The sequence below is a fragment of the Sprattus sprattus genome (genome assembly GCF_963457725.1).
Source record: "Sprattus sprattus genome assembly, chromosome: 14".
Classification (NCBI taxonomy): domain Eukaryota; kingdom Metazoa; phylum Chordata; class Actinopteri; order Clupeiformes; family Clupeidae; genus Sprattus; species Sprattus sprattus.
Window position 1 is genome coordinate 4603806 of NC_137912.1, and position 18805 is coordinate 4622610.

The 18805-nt window shown below is 43.1% G+C and overlaps 2 protein-coding genes across 4 annotated transcripts in view; both read left to right on the forward strand.

Moving 5' to 3' along the window:
* pacsin2 (protein kinase C and casein kinase substrate in neurons 2) overlaps positions 1-4239 on the forward strand; it is a 35537-nt gene extending 31298 nt beyond the window's left edge. For all 3 annotated transcript variants that reach the window (XM_080851270.1, XM_080851269.1, XM_080851271.1), the window contains 2 exons: positions 79-266; positions 1517-4239. In XM_080851270.1, the coding sequence (XP_080707396.1) occupies positions 79-266; positions 1517-1629 (301 nt within the window). In that variant the 3' untranslated portion in view covers positions 1630-4239. The remainder of the gene's footprint in view (positions 1-78; positions 267-1516) is intronic.
* Positions 4240-4881: 642 nt separating this feature from the next.
* On the forward strand, positions 4882-18616 carry arfgap3 (ADP-ribosylation factor GTPase activating protein 3). The gene is made up of 16 exons (XM_080851135.1): positions 4882-4993; positions 7332-7450; positions 7995-8067; positions 9108-9239; positions 9505-9582; positions 9732-9819; positions 10407-10457; positions 10545-10591; positions 10857-11002; positions 11849-11980; positions 12376-12504; positions 13137-13283; positions 15561-15684; positions 16006-16099; positions 16346-16464; positions 17045-18616. The coding sequence occupies exons 1-16, from the start codon at positions 4925-4927 to the stop codon at positions 17060-17062; spliced, it is 1566 nt and encodes a 521-aa protein (XP_080707261.1). The 5' UTR covers positions 4882-4924; the 3' UTR covers positions 17063-18616.
* The last annotated feature ends 189 nt before the right edge of the window (positions 18617-18805 follow it).

An 18805-nucleotide genomic window follows, 5' to 3' on the forward strand; every position in this document is an offset into this window, starting at 1 on the left:
ACCAACTATAATAAAAAAAAATGGTGGAATTTGATTGGCTGTTTTTGTTGAGTGACTTGTGTGTTGATCCAATGACAGTGCCAGCAGCGTGGATAAGACCCAGGACTGGTCGGATGAAGAGGTAGGGAATCCCTTCAGTGCGGACTCCAACGGTAACAGCAACCCCTTCGAGGACGAGCCCTCCTCACCGCCCGCCGTCTCGGTGCCGGTGAAGGCGCTCTATGACTACGAGGGACAGGAGCAGGACGAGCTGAGCTTCAAAGCAGGTACTGCTGGACGTGGGTGTGTGTGTGTGTGTGTGTGGACGTGGGTGTGTCTGTGTTTGTGTGTGTGTGTGTGTGTGTCTGTGTCTGTGTGTCTGTGGGTGTGGGTGTGGGGGTGTGTGTGTGTGAGGGTGTGTGTTTGTGTGTGTGTTTGTGTGTGTATATCCAAAAGTACTCACAGTAGGTAGTCAGGTGTAAGGCACAAATGTTGTTAACGCTCAAAGGCAAAGAATGTCCAAAAGGAAGTATTTATATTGAAGCCGGCAATAACTTCTCCACTTCTCTTTATTTAATTTATTGAATTGATGCGTTTATTTGAAAAGGGACGGTGTACATTGATAAACATTTTCAAAAAAATGTAAATGCACCGGAATTAGCTAGGTTAGCTAGTTTTCATTGGTTGTCCCTTGGCAGGACATGACGGAGAGAGCGAGAGCTATAAATTCAAAAAGAAATAATAATAATGTATAATAATAATGGTTATTTTTTATCGATTTTTCTTAAGTTTGTTTTTGAACAATGGAAAACTGGCACACTCCCTCACATCAGTAGGGAGAGTATTCCAGTAATTAGAGGCGCGTACTGAGAAGAGTGTCGGTCCAAACCTACTGTGTCTATACTGTATAACACAGTCTCCCCTGGTGACTGCCCTAGTTACATCTAGACTGTCCATCCAAACCTACTGTGTCTATACTATATAAACAGTCTCCCCTGGTGACTGCCCTAGTTACATCTAGCCTGCCCATCCAGCCCTTTTCTCTCTTAGCAGGCTTTCGCGCTCTGTAAAGCACTTTGACCATTTCAATTATTACTGCCGCTATGTAAATAAATACAATTCAATTGAATTTCTTCTCATTGATGCCTTGGGATGAATCCAGGGTCAGAGATGGGTTTTTTCACCTTGATGCTAAACAAAAGACTGCGCTGTCTTGCAATTACCTCGCTTGGCCGTTGGCGATAGAGGAGGCTTGGCCAAGCATGTCTTAGTTGAGTGTTTCCAGATGAAAACTGTGCAGAGATGCAGTCTGGCAGCTGCGAGGTAGTCTAGTTCTCCTTTCCTGAATTTTTAGATGATTTGTAGAATGTATTGATGTATTGATGAATAGTAAAAGCACTTATTGATAGTAATAATCTCTGCCCTCTACCCCCCCTCCGGATTGGGAACAGCACTGTTGATACTCAATCTCCCTCTGTCTGTCTCTCTGTCTCTCTGTCTCTCTGTCTCTCTGTCTCTCTGTCTGTCTGTCTGTCAGGAGAGGAGTTCATTAAGATCGGAGAGGAAGATGACCAAGGCTGGTGCAGAGGCAAGCTGAAAGATGGCACCACGGGTCTCTACCCAGCCAACTACGTGGAAGACGACAAGTAACACGGCGGAAAGCAACAAAGGATGGAGGAGAGAACGCGGAAAGAGGGAATAGGAAGGATTGAGAGAATATTGTGTAGAATAGAAGGAGTATGAGTCAAATACAAATCAAAGGACTGCTCACTAGTGCCCTCATGTGGTGGGATGTGGACTGAACATGCTGCATTGGTAAGCAGCGAGACACCAAATTATACCCCTCTCTGGTGTGGTTGCTGTGTGTCTCATCATGCCATCACCAGATAGCATAACTTGTTAAAAAAAATAGCAAAACATGTTTAAAAAAAAAAAACTTATATAAACTCAAGTCACCACTTTGAAAAATTGAAAGACCATCATCCGAAGCTTCAACTAAAGCCATTGAAAACAAACGATGAAAATAAATCATCACTAAATCTACCTGTAGTTCCTTTAGAGCCATGTTGTACTTGCTTCATCATCAGCCCAACACAAGTTAACTGTCTCCCTCGCTGTATCATAGAGAGACGATGCTGGAGAAAAATTGAGCCAATAGAAGAAGCCATGCATGCCTTTGACAAATTCAAGCCTCGGACATTTCAGATCTTATGCTATTTTGTTTTTTTCAGATTGTATATTTGTATTGTTCATGCTTCCTTTTGAAAGTTAGACTTTTGGGCTAACATACATTTTGATTTTGTGTCACAGATCCAACTTGCCATTACACTGTAAGGCCTTTAAGATCTTCTAGCTGGAGGGATGGCACCAAGGACCTTTTAACTTAAAGTTAAAGTTACATATTCTTTACAGCTTTCTTCACTTCACTTTCTGGGAGGATAGTTTGTGCTGTTTTATATTAAACGGCACTGGCCAAATCTCATATCATCTAAGGGGGGGGGGGGGGAAATGCATCTGAATATGGAAGGTATTGCTTTCCCTTTACAGTCATATTTACCGGAAGCAAATGGTCAACCCAGAGGTTAGAACACACACACACACACACACACACACACAAAACAGTTCTATGTTTTCCTTTTAGATTTCATTCAATTTTTAAGTGAACAGACCCTAGCTTTCCCTAGAAAGTAAACAACAGGAACTTCCCCAAACCAGGTCACAGTAATGCTTAAAAGACTGAAGGTTTCCATCTCTGCAGCTCGTGTGAGCCTGGGGACAGAGGTCTGAATGATTGTACTCTCTCGCCTATTGATTGTATTCTTTGTCTGATGGCAGGCCAGCAGAGAGGGATGTAAGGCCTGGCTCAGGATGGCTGGATCAACTTGATGGAACTGCTTTCAGACGGTCTATATATATATATAAATACACATACATGCACACATAACACATAGTTTCACTTTGAGGGTTTCTGGGATGGTTTGAGCTAGTGCTGTTATTTTCTAAACTGTCTGAATGTTTGTTGAGTTTGGTTGAAGAGACAGGCATGGGTATAAAACAATCTTTTTTTTTTGTATTCACTTGAATCATCAACTTCATCCAAGCCTGCACTGGACTTTGCCTGCAATTCTTTGGGAGGATGCTCGCACTAGTGCCTAATATATATATAGTATGAGTTAGCAATATGCCACACAGGTGGCGGAGATAATTAGCCTTGGGCTACACGTTCTTCCGAAATGACATGTTCTATAGTATTCTCCCAGCATGTACATAGCAACAGACCTTTTTGAACAAAAAAAAAGTGAATTGAAAAATAGAAACAAAACTTTTAGGTTGAAATGGGAGACTGTTAATTTATGAGCTGCCTTATGAGCGCGGTCTCTGATGAATGAATGCTGTGATTATTTTTTTCTTTTTTTCCTCAAAATCTGTTTGTATAGTAATTGAATATTTTATGGCTGCAGTCAAATTAATTTGTTGTTGTTTTGTAACATTTGTATATATGATTTTGCTTGTTTTGTTTTCCCACTTTGGTTTTGCCAGATGAATTATCAAGGCGAAGCAAAATTACAAAAATCTATACGTTATTAGTCTGTGAGAAACTCTTATATTTTGTCACCGATCCTCAATGGACTGCCCAACAAAGTGTGATGGGCCTCCAACAGGTGCTTTAATTAAAATACACAAATTAATAAATAAAACTAATTAACCACACACTTCGGTTTATGAAAGTGCTGTGGCATCTGTCACCTATGATTTTGTTTTGCTTTTAAGAGAGTCGTGGGATTTTTGCCCAAGAACTCGCAGCAGTTCATGACTTTGCATGGAGTTGTTTTAAGCTTTTTTGAACTCACCACTGTATTCCCTCTGAGGAACGTGGATCAAAACATAACAACGAACAAATTTGGCCCCAATGATTTGTGTTGCTCTTTCATATTTAACGGACAGGATTGGACTGCAATGTACTACAAGTACAAAAATGTTTTTCGTATGAAATCTTATATGATATCGACACCTTCACATGTATGTATTATTAAATTCACCACATTTTGCCTTGACTGCAGCAGGCTACAGGTCCATTAATGGAGATGCACCGCCAAACTAGTAGCCTAGGAGTCCAAGGTGTTGTTAGGTCGAATATAAACAAACAATTGATTGCTATATAGGGGGAAGTGAGAATAGAAATTTGCTCCAAAGTGTGTGCACTTCACTTTGTTAAAAAATGTCCCACAACGTGGCAAATAAATAAAAAGAATCAAGAAAGTCAGTATTGACCTATCTGTTTTGTCTTCATGTATGACCTGGATGGAGTTGGCTGATCTAAGAGGCTAAACATCACCACATGAGGAGGGGTGTCTTAGACTGGTATCATTTTTTTAATTACGCCCCAGATGGATGCCGCAGCTGAGGTGGTAGAGCATGGTGCCCACACAACATTGAAAATGGTTTTGATTCCTAGAGAGGAAAGTAAAATTGCGCACATGTTGGAAGTAGCCTATTTTTGGATTTACATATCTGCCAAAAAATACTGAGATTAATTATGTCAGGTTTTTTACTTTTTCAATTATGTGAAACACTGTATCAACCAGATAGTCTCTTTCTCAGTCTCACAGCAGTTAGATCATTGTGATAGACTATTTATTCATATAACATTTTTTTTCTTTTATCGGCCAGAATTAGGACATTTGAGGCGATGCGTAGCATACTCTCTATCAAATGTCATAAAATATTATGGTCCAGTAAGGTATTACAGGCTAAATTACTTTGTGTCAAATATGAGACTACAATTCCCAGAATAAATGAACACGCCCAATTTTAAACCTTGGCCAATCAGCGTAATCCCAAAATAAATTCACATCTACGTGTCAAACTCGAGCTAAGGAAACTAAACTGCTAAATTTTGACGGCTTCCAGTTGTCTGTCAGGCGAACTCTCAACAGGTGTAAAGATGTCCGATCCCAGCAAGCAGGACATATTGGCGATATTTAAGCGTTTGCGATCAACACCAACAAATAAGGTGAGATGACAAGTTAGAAGAGTTTGACCGTGTATTTCTCTCAGTAGGAAGTAAATTAGCCTATCAAATGAAATTGACACGTCGCACGGTCACGCGAACCGATTGCAGGATGGCATGGGTTGTGTTGATGCAACCATATGGAAAGTCAACGTATTGGATAGGTGCCAGGTTATCTGTTGTAATCTGTCATCAAATGCAGGGGGAAGCTTTATTTAATGTTGCTGTATGCTGTAGGGCTGACGATAGAAATTCTGCTATTAGCGATACCTTGTAAAACTAGTTTTTTTTTTTGCGAATATGCTCCAAAAACTTCCTAGGATTGGCAGATAGCTGAGATAAAATATGGGCATATATGTTACTGATCCTGGAGAATGCATAATATAGAGTCGGCAGCTTTTAACATACATACAGCTGTGCAACGTTGTCAGTCGCTGGCTTCATGGGGATGACAGATCAAGTGCTTTCCAGAAACACGCAGGCTACCTAAGCTAGCTCATTGTTTTCACATAGCCTGTCATAAACAAGTTTTATACCACCGCGTTCAGTTCGTCCTTTTTCGCCCAAACACGTAACCCACATTTCACAAGTATTGTGTCCGTCTACGCCCCCAGTATTTACATACATTTTAGGTTTCATTCAGCAGCTGTCGGTAGTTTTTTCATGAACATGACCAATATGTCCCTGGATGAGGGGATAGGTGCGTCATTGTGGTCTCCAAGACATGAGTCAAGTCAATTCAAGTGACGTGACGTCTCCGGCCAAGTCCATATATTTGACTCCTGCGCTTGAAAATGGGAGAGGAGGTTCACTACTGTTCTGAAGTTTGGGGTCATTTCCTTGTTTTCCATGAAAAACACATGATATTAGTTTGAAGTGGAAATCGCCAAATGGATAGGAAATACAGTCACTGACAAGGTTAGACATAATGTGTTATAATATGTTATTGAATTAATAATTGTGTCCCTCAAAATAGCAACTATCTGACATTTAGCATTTCAGTTGGAAATTTGTTGGAGTCCTCTGAAGAGATCTCCCCCCCCCCTCATCCTGAAGCACCTCCCACAAGTTGGTTTGGCCTAATGGGCACTTCTACAGGCAAGCTGCAGCTCAATAGGGTTGAGATCCGGTGGCTGCCGGCCAGTCCATTGTTGACAGAATATCAGCTGACTGCTTGTTCTGTAATTCTTCAGTAGTTTGGAGCTGGGCTTTGGCTCATTGTCAGGAGGATATTGGCCATCCACAGGGCATGGCATGGCGTTGGCAAAATTGAGTGATAGCCTTCCTTCTTCAAGTTCACCTTTACCCTCTACACATCTTCTGCTTTACCCCCACCAGAAGCAGCCCCAGACTGATTGTGTCAATCAGAATCAGAATCAAGAAGTCCTCTAGCATATTTACATTTGGTCTGCATCTCACAAATGTTCTTTTTTATGATCTGAACAACTCAAACTTAGGGAACTTCGAACAAAGGGTTTGTGTTAACGTGGCCTTAGATTTTTATGTCCATAACACCTTTCCCCCTCCCATCTTCCTCTGTCCAGTCCAGTGTCTGTGTTCCTTTGCCCATCCTAATCCTTTCTTTGCAGTCTGAGATATGGCTTTTCCATCATTCCGGAGACGCCTCTTCAGTGTTGACATTGAGACTGGTGTTTTGTGGGTACTATTTAATGAAGCTGCCAGCTGAGGAGCGTCTGTGAGGCGTCTGTTACTCAAACCAGACACTGCTAATGTGTTTGTCCTCTTGCTCAGCTGTGCACCGGGGCCTCCTCCCACTCCTCTTTCTATTCTGGTTAGAGCCTGTCTACGCTATTCTGTCAGAAAGGGAGTAGTACAGAGCGCTGTATGAGATCTTCTGTTTTCTTGGGAATTTCCCGCATGGAATAACCTTCATTTCAAAGAATAGACTGAATAGTTTTATTTCTTCTTTAATAAGCACAGTAGTTTTCAGCTGTGCTACTGCTAACATAATTGCAAAAAGGGTTTTCAGTGACCAATTAGCCCTTTTTAAAATGATAAACTTGCATTAGCAAACACGGTGTGCCATTGGAACACAGGACCAATGGTTGCTGATAGTGGGCCTCTGCAAGCCTATTTTACTAGACTAAACAAAATACTTTTCTTCCAAAAACAAGGACATTTCTAAGTGACCCCCAAACATTTGAACGGTAGTGTACATTATAACAGACGTGCTCAGCTGTCTCTTATAATCACCATGGTACACATTCTATCTTAACTGAGTCGATGTATGTTGACTATTAGTTTGCCCCTTTATTAAGAAATCAAACTCTCATCACAAATGCGAAATACATTTTAACACATATAATTAATACTGCTTTAGGCGTGCTTTGACTGTCAAACCAAGAATCCCAGCTGGGCGAGCATCACCTATGGAGTGTTCCTCTGCATCGACTGCTCCGGGACCCACCGGTCACTGGGCGTTCACCTGACCTTCATCAGGTAGGGTGCAAAGCATTTTGGGAAACGTAGTAAATCTGTTTCAAAGCATGCTTTTCAGAGTGTTCATGCTGTACTGCCTTTGGTGAAACACTCTCCGTACACTCAGTAAGTCACTCCACGTCACCGAGGTAACGGACGTACAGTATATTCGTTGTATTATATGTTGTTGTTGTGTTATATGTTGTCCCTCGTTGCACCAACAGGAGAAGCACTCCACATTTCGTTGTATGCAAATACAATGACGATAAAGGCTTTTCTATTCTATTTCTATATTAAAACTGTTATGTTATTTTTTTCTGATGTTTGACCTTGAATGCATTTTGTTTGAGAGGCTCGTCATGGGAATAGTCTGTTTCAGATCCTAGTTCCTAGCAGTTGTTGTTCACAGTATCTGTAGAGTAACCCAAGATGCTAACACTGTTGTCGAAGCTTACTGCTGAATACGTGATGCATTTGTTCTAGTTGGACCACCTTTTCCTGCTGTTTCTGGTGGCTCCTCTGCACTGTTGAATGTGCTGCCTCATAAAGTGTGTTCTTCTGGCAGGTCTACAGAGTTGGACTCCAACTGGTCGTGGTTCCAGCTACGCTGCATGCAGGTGGGAGGCAACGCCAATGCGGTGAGTGTCTCCGCTCGTCTGCGCTTGTGTTAGGCAGGACAGGGCGGTGAGTTTCTCCGCTCGTCTGCGGTTATGTTTGGAAGGACAGGGCGGTGAGTTTCTCCGCTCGTCTGTGGTTGTGTTCGGCAGGATGGGGGGGGGGGGGTCTTCGTCTGCGATTGTGTTCTCTGTTTGGCAGGACAGTGGGGTCAGGTCCTGAATAGAAGTATTCGGCAGAAGTACAGTCACTAAGTTATGTCTTTTAAATGTACATACTTCTCAGCTCTGTCTTGAGAATGAATGGACCTCATTCTGGAATTCTGTTTTTAAGTTTCTTCTAAAATGTCTTCTTACGAACTTTGTAAGACCAACCCTTAGAAAGATCCCCGCCGGATTTATGACACGCGGAAACGTTCCACACATGGAACACGAATGAGGAATGCCACCTTTTCTTAAATTGAACGTGCGTTCTCTGACACCTGAATTTGCCTACACAAATGCTCCACCAGCTCCTTATAAGGGCATGCAACTACAGGGCCATGTGCAGATTGTGCACACAGAATCCACAGGCAATGCGAAAGCAACTTGAGACTGATCAAAATCATATCAAAGCGGAAGACCAACACGGGTAGTTCAAGCTTTTATTTGTCTCATGCAACATCATACCAGTAAGATGAGCAGTGGAATATTTCCACACTGGCTCTTACAGTGTGCCCACTAAGCAAGGTAATAAAATAAAACCAACATTAGAAAATAACAATAGAGAACAAGACGGTATATGAATTTTTAATACAAAATGGCAAATATATAGACTGAATGACTATGTGGCGCTGTTTATCTCTCTCACTGTTCCCGTGTTCCTTCCTCTCTCTCTCTCTCTTTCTCTCTCTCTCTCCCTCCATCTCTCTCTCTTTCTCTCTCTCTCACTCTTCCTCTCTCTCTCTCTTCCTCTCTCTCTCTCACTCTCTCTCTCTTCCTCATCTATATCTCTCACTCTCTCTCACTCTCCATCTCTCTCTCTCTCTCTCTCTCTCTCCATCTCTCCATCTCTCTCACCTCAGATGGCTTTTTTCAGTCAACATGGCTGTATAGTAAGCGCTGCTAACACTAAATACAACAGCAGAGCTGCCCTGCTCTACAGGGAGAAGGTCAAGACTCTAGCAACTCAGGCCACCCGAAAGCACGGCACAGAGGTACAGACACACACATACACACACACACACACACACACACACACACACACACACACACACACACACACACACATGTGGCTGCGTGGTGGCATTCTTACACATTGTATCCATGGTTGTTCACATAGGTACACACGCACGCACACACACACACACACACATCCACACATGTGGCTGCGTGTGGCATTCTTACACAGCATATCTATGGTTGTTCAGGTTCATATGCGCTGGTGTAAATGTCAGATTTGTCTTGGTCTGTTTCGTGCAGCTTTGGCTGGACAGTCAGGCACCACCCTCCCCATCGCCCGAAGACAAGCAGGTTGACTTTTTCAGTCAACACACACAGGTACCTTCAAATAGAGTGTGTGTATATGTCTGTGTGAGAGAGGGTAGAGAGTATGTGTGTTTAAAAGGCAACACTTTTGGCACAGCATCATTTTGGCTGTGGCCTGTTTGTCCAGCATGCATTGCAACATGTGTCTGCATGTTTGCCAGGTGGCACCTAATGAACCCGTATCCCAGGAGATGAACTTTGGCCCCTCAGCTGAGGAGTCTTCATCATCCAAGGAAAAGAATAACAACGGTAATGGACTAATCCGCTATCAGAAGTATTATCGCTATGGTACGACAAATCTCAAATATGCACATGCCATAAAAGACAATCCGGTAGGATATTTGATTACAGGTTGATTGGTTTAAGCTTATTAGCTTGTTAGCCATGGATCACGTATCATAGTAGTGTAAAGTACAGTGACAGTCAGAATAGATGGCCTGAATTACTGGTTTTCTAAAAGGTCATTCAGAGTTTGAGGCTGTGGGAGCTTAAGTCCGAGGCTGGTGAAGCATGTTAAGTATTTTAGTTGGTATTTTAACATTTTAGAAGGTGTGATTCATTGCTTGTTGCCATTGTGCTTGGTTTAAGGGGGTCAAGGCTCTGGGCTCTGTAAAGCGCCTAGAGAAAATTTTATTGTTCTGGCGCTATATAAATAAAATTGAATTGAACTTGAGCAAGCTGAATCTTTGAGTGAAGAGGTTATGTTTATGTTTATTGTCGTGCTCATGTACAGCACTGTTGATACTCTCTCTCTCTCTCTTTCTCTCTCTCTCTCCTTCTCTTTCTTTCTTTCTTTCTTTCTTTCTTTCTTTCTTTGACCCTCTTTGTATTTCCAGAAGAAGGACCCAGCGTTGACTTGCTAAGTGACTCTCCTAAAAATGCCTTAGGTAACTAAATACACCTGCTTCTCTCACTTAGAATGATGTTATGATACTGTCTTAGTACTGAGTTCTGAACATATTTGCATTTTGCAGAAACAAGCTCTTTCATGAAGAAGAAACCAGCCACTGCAAAGAAAACGGTAAGCTCAGCAAGCAGTAACATTCATTCTACAGTTACCAGTTCTATCGGCTCTATACATCTACAAGCATGATGTGTTGTGTGTGTGTGTGTGTGTGTGTGTGTGTGTGTGTGTGTGTGTGTGTGTGTGTGTATATAGAGTGTGTGTGTGTATGTGTGTGTGTGTGTGTGTGTGTTTGTATGTGTGTGTGTGCCTCACCTTGTTTTTCTCTAACACCTCTTGTATGTCGTGTGTGTGTCTGTGTATGTGTGTGTCACTTGCTCAGCTGGGCTCTAAGAAGGGGGGAATGGGCGCCCAGAAGGTGAGCAGCCAGAGTTTCTCAGCGCTAGAGAAGAGAGCCCAGGCCGTGGACAAACTCCGAGAGGACACCAAAACCAACACCAAACCTACCGCCGAGGCGGAGGAGAGCACGTGAGTGTTTTGGGTCTTTCTATGGGAGTTTATGGCCCTTCATATGTTCGGGTGCAGCAAAGATTTAGCTATTTATAAAGAAAAGGGTCAGCAGTGTAGAAGTCAGGATAAAAGCTCAACAGTGAACCAGAGGGACTAATAGTGAATAAGAGAGTGTCCTTTTTTTCAATAACCGCCTCTGTGCCTGTCTCTTTTCCTGTGGCTAGACTGGTAGAGCTCACAACACCAAGACCATGGGTTCAATACCCGAGAACGGGTGAAAATGTACATACTGTACAGTACCAGTCCAAAGTTCGGACACACCTTTCATTTCTTTGAGAAGTTTTTTCTTTACTTTTATTATTTTCTAGATTAATACTGAAAACATTTAAACTACAAAATAACACGTATGGAATTATGTACTAAACAAAAAAAAGTGTTATCTACCATGCAGAAAATAATAAAAGTAAAGAAAAAACTTTTGACTGGTACTGTATACTGGACTTTAAGGCACTTTGGCTGAAATGCCAGCGTAAATGGACAATGTAAACGTCTGTCTCCTTGAGCCTGTGAAATCTGTGGAATCAGTTCTGTCTGGTTTGAGCGACCTCTTTCTGTATATGATTTATTTCACATTTAGCTGGTCTTTTTATTCTATCTTAGGTTTCTACAACAAGGCCAGGGTTTATTTCTTTGTGTCTCCTAAAAGCGCCCTCTGGTGACAAACATGAATATGTCTGTACTGTCACATTAAGCAGTGTTGGTTATATTTAATGTATTCAGTTTCTGGACATATTTTAATTTTGCCTGCCTAACACTAGCAGTAGGATAATTAAATGACCTCTACTTCATCTCTCGCTCTGCCAGAGTGTCCTCCATGAGGCTGGCCTACCAGGACCTGGAGATGGAGAGAAAGAGAGGGGATGAGAAGCTGAGGGGTTTAGAGGGAAATAAGAAAGAACAATCAGAGAGACTGGGCATGGGCCTCAGTGGCAGAAGGTAAGTGTGTGTGTGTGTGTGTGTTGGTGTGGGGGTGTGGGTGTGGGTGTGTGTGTATGTGTGTATGTGTGTATGTGGGTGTGTGTGGGTGTGTGTGTGTGTGTGTGTGTGTGTGGGTGTGGGTGTGGGTGTGTGTCTGTATTTAGGGCCATGGCTGTGTACAGTTAGTAAAATTAAGTGGTTCAATGTGTATTGTTATTTATTTATTGTAATCTATGGACTTTGCTTGTACTCTAGTCACTATATGCTTTTGCATACAGCCAGTGTTCTCTAAGTGTTTGTTGTGTGTCTATGCAGTGGGGTGTCCCACTCTGTGATGTCCGACATGCAGACCATGAATGGTGTGTGTGTGTGTGTGTGTGTGTGTGTGTGTGTGTGTGTGTGTGTCTATGCAGCGGGGTGTCCCACTCTGTGATGTCCGACATGCAGACCATCAAGCAGGAGAGCCCAGCAGACCTCCGACGCCCTCGCATCAGCAAGTTCGAGGATGACGAGCGGGAGGACAACGGCGCCTTCTCCTCCAAGTGAGCCATCACACACACACACACACTTGCCCTCGCTCTCTCTCTCTCTCTCTCACACACACACACACACACACACACACACTTGCCCTCGCTCTCTCACACACACACACACACACACACACACACACACACACACACACACACTTGCCCTCGCTCTCTCTCTCTCTCTCTCACACACATACACACACACACACACACACACACACACACTTGCGCTCTCTCTCTCTCTCTCTCTCTCTCTCAGACACACACACACACACACACACACACACACACACACACTTGCACTCTGTCTCTCTCGCTCACACACACACACACACACACTTGCGCTCTCTCTCTCTCACACAAATACACATACACACACTTCACAAACTGTCAGTCAAAAAAACAAAGACTCATGAGACTTATGCATGTGCTCAGACATGCTCGCACTGACATGCATGCAGTAAAGTACATGCCATCTGTACCATTTCGCAGTGAGTCCAGATGTTTCTGTCAGGCATGATGTCTGTTCTGTTTGATTCATGCGGTGTCCTTTGAACATATTCTCATTACTGTATGGTTTAACAGCGTCAAAAGATTATTTACCTGTGACACACATACATGTGGTGTTGTGGTGGTCTTGTTTAAAGGATGTCATCCAAATACCTGGATGACAAGGCAGATTCCTCAGACGGCTTCTTCTCCCAGTGGAACAAAGGTCCCGGAGAGGCCTCCAGGAAGAACGACTCCCAGAAGCCGGATCCAGACTTCTACATCAGCTCAAAGACTGATCAAAGGTCAGGTCACATGGCATCACAGAGCAAACAACCTGATCAGAAACTGGTAAAAAGGCATCCTTTATATTTTTGCAACTTCCGTGTTCGAATTGGTGATGCATTTTGTTTCTTCTGACCTGTGAGTCTCGGACAAACGGACTGGTTTACTGAAATAAAAACTAGGATTATTCCTGTACTGTATTCCTCTTTCATTTGTGCAATGATGCTCTCTGCACTCTCACTTGATTCTAGCATTTTGGCAGGAAGGCCAGTCTGAATCTTTAGCCCAGTGGCTAAAGAGACTGTTAGTTAGGGCTATAGCTATCTATCCCAGTGGCTAGAGAGACGGTTAGCGAGGGCTATGGCTATCTAGCCCAGTGGCTAGAGAGACTGTTAGCGAGGGCTATGGCTATATTTTCATTGGCTAGAGAGACTGTTAGCGGGGGCTTCGGCTATCTTTTCATTGGCTAGAGAGACGGTTAGCGAGGACTATGGCTATCTTCTCATTGGCTAGAGAGACAGTTAGCAAGGACTATGGCTATCTTCTCATTGGCTAGAGAGACGGTTAGCGAGGGCTATAGCTATCTAGCCCAGTGGCTTGAAAGACTGTTAGCGAGGGGTATGGCTTTCTATCCCAGTGGCTTGAAAGACTGTTAGCGAGGGCTATGGCTATCTTTTCATTGGCTAAATAGAGGGTTAGCGAGGGTTATGGCTATCGCCCTGTGGCTCGAGAGACTGTTAGCGAGGGTTATAGCTATCTATCCAAGTGGCCAGAGAGACTTTTAGCGAGGGCTATGGCTATCTAGCCCAGTGGCAAGAGAGACTGTTAGCGAGGGCTATCTAGCCCAGTGGCTTGAGAGACTGTTAGCGAGGACTATGGATATCTTTTCATTGGCTAGAGAGACGGTTAGCGAAGGCTATGACTATCTTTCCCAGTGGCTCGAGAGACTGTTAGCGAGAGCAATGGCTATCTAGCCCAGTGGCTAGAGAGACGGTTAGCGAGGGCTATGGCTATCTTCTCATTGGCTAGAGAGACGGTTAGCGAGGGCTATGGCTATCTTCTCATTGGCTAGAGAGACGGTTAGAGAGGGCTATAGCTATCTAGTCCATTGGCTTGAAAGACTGTTAGCGAGGGCTATGGCTATCTTCTCATAGGCTAGAGAGACGGTTAGCGAGGGCTATGGCTATCTTCTCATTGGCTAGAGAGACGGTTAGCGAGGGCTATGGCTATCTATCCCAGTGGCTTGAAAGACTGTTAGCGAGGGCTATAGCTATCTAGCCCAGTGGCCAGAGAGAAGGTTAGCTAGGGCTATGGCTATCTTGCCCAGTGGCTCGAGAGACGGTTAGCGAGGGCTATGGCTATCTTTTCATTGGCTAGAGAGACTGTTAGCGAGGGCTATGGCTAACTTTTCATTGGCTAGAGAGACAGTTGGCGAGTGCTATGTCTATCTATCCCAGTGGCTTGAGAGACTGTTAGCGAGGGTTATGGCTATCTTCTCAGTGGCTAAATAGACGGTTAGCGAGGGCTATGGCTATCTTCTCATTGGCTAGAGACACGGTTAGCGAGGGCTATGGCTAACTTTTCATTGGCTAGAGAGACGGTTAGCGAGGGCTATGGCTATCTAGCCCAGTGGCTAGAAAGACTGTTAGCGAGGGCTATGGCTATCTAGCCCAGTGGCTCGAGAGACGGTTAGCGAGGGTAATAGCTATCTATCCAAGTGGCCAGAGAGACTGTTAGCGAGGGCTATGGCTATCTAGCCCAGTGGCAAGAGAGACTGTTAGCGAGGGCTATGGCTATCTAGCCCAGTGGCTTGAGAGACTGTTAGCGAGGACTATGGATATCTTTTCATTGGCTAGAGAGACGGTTAGCGAAGGCTATGGCTATCTTTCCCAGTGGCTCGAGAGACTGTTAGCGAGGGCTATTGCTATCTAGCCCAGTGGCTAGAGAGACGGTTAGCACGGCTATGGCTATCTTCTCATTAGCTAGAGAGACGGTTAGTGAGGGCTATGGCTATCTAGCCCAGTGGCTTAAGAGACTGCTAGCGAGGGCTATGGCTATCTTTTCATTGTCTAGAGAGATGGTTAGCGTTGGCTATGGCTATCTAGCCCAGTGGCTAGAGAGACGGTTAGCGAGGGCTATGGCTATCTTCTCATTAGCTAGAGAGACGGTTAGTGAGGGCTATGGCTATCTAGCCCAGTGGCTTAAGAGACTGTTAGCGAGGGCTATGGCTTGAAAGACTGTTAGCGAGGGCTATGGCTATCTCCTCAGTGCTGACCTGGTGCTGTGCCCCCTCTCAGGTCCACTTCCCGAAGGAAACATGACGCGGGCCCCAGCCCCTCCTCGGACGAGGCACAGAGGAAGTTTGGGGAGGCGAAGGCCATCTCCTCTGATATGTACTTTGGAAAACAAGACGATTCAGAGGCAAGTACATCCACTCCACACTCACCCTAATAAACTGTCAGTATCACTGGCTGTACAGTAGTGTTGGTAACCTGGTAATGCAGAGATTATTGGTTAAATCCTATTGCCCATTAAAATATGCCTATACAGTGTACTTATGCAGATTAGACAGTCACAAAGGTGTTTGCCAAAGTGAATAAACTGAATGTGTGTAAAATACCTTTGATTTGTTAGTGGTTGTACCTTTAATGCTGCTCTGTGTGTGTGTGTGTGTGTGTGTGTATGTATGTGTGTGTGTGTGTGTGTGTGTGTGTGTCCACTGCTGTTGTGTTCCGTGGTCAGTATGAGGCAAGAACTCGTCTGGAGAGATTTTCGGGCAACTCTTCCATTAGCTCTGCAGACTTGTTTGACGAGCCGAAGAAACCCAACGCAACAGGTGAGCCCATTGGAGATTAACCTGAGGAATACGATCCTCTTTTGAGTAAGGAATGCCTTTCACACTGTGTGTGTGTGTGTGTGTGTGTGTGTGTGTGTGTGTGTGTGTGTGTGTGTGTGTGTGTGTGTGTGTGTGTGTGTGTGTGTGTGTGTGTGTGTGTGTGTGTGTGTGTGTGTGTGTGTGTGTGTGTGTGTGTGTGTGTGTGTGTGTGTGTGTGTGTGTGTGTGTGTGTGTGTGCTCCCCCAGGATATAGTCTGACCAACGTCTTACCTAACGCCCCGGATATGGCGCAGCTGAAGCAGGGAGTCCGTTCTGTAGCTGGCCGCCTGTCCGTCATGGCCAGCGGAGTCGTGACCACCATTCAGGTGAATATATAGCGGAACAGTGTCGAATACCGGCACGCGTCAAATATCGGCCGAATTCGGCGTTGTCATGTTTTCATTCACTCTCAGTGATCAACTTGAGGCAACTATGGATAGAAACGTAAGCTCCCACAAAAATATGGCATTTAAGCTTTACTTGTGAAAAGAATTCTCTCTGTAGACCTAATTTAAACTTGTGAAATAGTGTTGTACTTTTGCGTGTACCTTAAAGTGTCGAACACTTAGTGGCGCAACGAATATTTTGCTTGGTCTTAAAGTTGTACCGTCGGATTAAGATGAAGTTTTACGGTCATATCAAATGGTAGTACAACTAGCATGACGTTATGTAACTACGGATACATTCCTTCTAGCAATCCCATGAAACAGCACATTTTCAGACAGATTGTGTTCAACCACTTAGGCCCTTTCATTTAAAATAATTAAATCTATGTAAATCTATCTTAATCTTTTTTAACGACTGGAAGAAAAACAACCGGTGTCAAATTCAAAAAAGCTTCTGAAAAACTTGAATCAATCCAAATTAATTCAAACATGTTGTGATTCCCTGTATGTCTCTCCTCAGGATCGCTACAGCACATGAGTTTGGAGGGTGCCTGTGAAACTGAGGGAGATCTTGGCCACGTGGACCTCTGTGTGACTGCCAGTCAGCATGGGATATCGGTTATGACCCACACACGGAGCTGTGCGATGTGTCGATGTAGCGTTATGAAGTAGATAGATATTCCATCTGCCACAGAGCTGGAGGAATACCTCTGTGAGTTCTGTATCGAAAGCCAAAGCTTATGTGTATAACCAAAAGAGCGAAGGAGTTTTTTTTTTCTTTTTATACTCCTACCATGAGTTATCTTTTTTGGGCACTTCCTTTTTATGACATATTGTATCATTTTTATTTGGGATGTATTGATTTGGTTGTAGTTGTTTTTGTTTGCTGATTTTCATTGACTTTGTGGTTTGTGGAGAGTGAGTGGCTCTGGACTTGATTTGGTAAGATTGCTTTGGGAAACCTCACAACTGGTTTTCCTTCCGGATTTCCTGTAAGTCTTGAAGAACAATAAAATGCGGATGGACTGAAAAGTCACCTAGAGGCCTTATCTAGATGTAAAAATGGAATGCTTCAAAAAAAAATTGTTTAGTTGATCCATATAGTCCTGGTTTGGGTTATTGCATTCTGTGTATCGGCTTGTCAGTTTAATTACTTTAAAAGTCCAGCAAAATAATTATTAGGACTTATATAGAGGTCACAGATAGCTGTTCATTTGTATAAAGAGAGCTCTCTGTTCTGAAAGACAAAACAAAACTCTAAAGTGTTCCCATCCAATATGCTGTTAATTGTAGTAAAACACACTATTAACAAGTGTCATGCTTGTTATCTTTATATTAATTGTAAAGGTTTCATGAAGGTTGGGGCTCATTTAAGTCCAATGACCCTTGACATGAATTTCGTGGTCAGTAAGAATTTCCAGTCTGCCAACGCTGTTAAAAGGAAGCTGAAGCTGAAGTTGTTTGCTTGCTACAATTCTTGGTTGATGTTATGTCTTTTTATTGATAGGCTGGTATAGCTGTAGTTATTTTGTACACGTTGCTCATTTTGTAAACTTCTTGTTTGAATGAACCATCCAACATCTGTCACGAAAAGTTGTGTTGGGAATTCAGTTAAACGTTCCTGTACAGTGGGCAATGTTAGTAAAGCATAAATCAGTTAAGGTACTGTCATTTAAAGGCTGCTTCCACCAACATAGTTTAATTGCATCTTAGGATAAGGAACATTAAGTCATTCAGATGCTGATATTTTGTAATCAAGTGCAGCTGGAATAGACTCTTGCTGTTAAATACACTGACTGAAGACATGGTAATCCTCCAATTTCCTAAAGTATGTAGATGCAGGGCTACCGTTTATAAACAATGTAAAGGCAGGGATGTTTGTGTTTAAGAGTGATGCACGGAAAGATATATATAGTGAAATGAAGTTTGATATGGCCAGTTATTATGGATTTTATAGAGGGGGAGATGGTTAATGTTTATTTTGCTTTTTTGCACTTGTTGGAGGAAAATGTTTATACAAGGCAGACTGCACATTGCTATTCTGTGTATTTTCTACTCTGTATAAATGCTTAATAAACTACCTAGCTGTTAACTCAGACGTGTCATGTATTTCATATAATCATGTCATACAATGGTTACACAGTGACACATTTATACGATCAGAAATGTGAAATATCAAATGCGGAACATAAATGTATTCTTTTTCTAGGCTATTTCTGTCTTGAGTTTCAATAAAAATGTATAGTTTTGTCGGGCTTTTAGCATGCGGCAATATTATTAT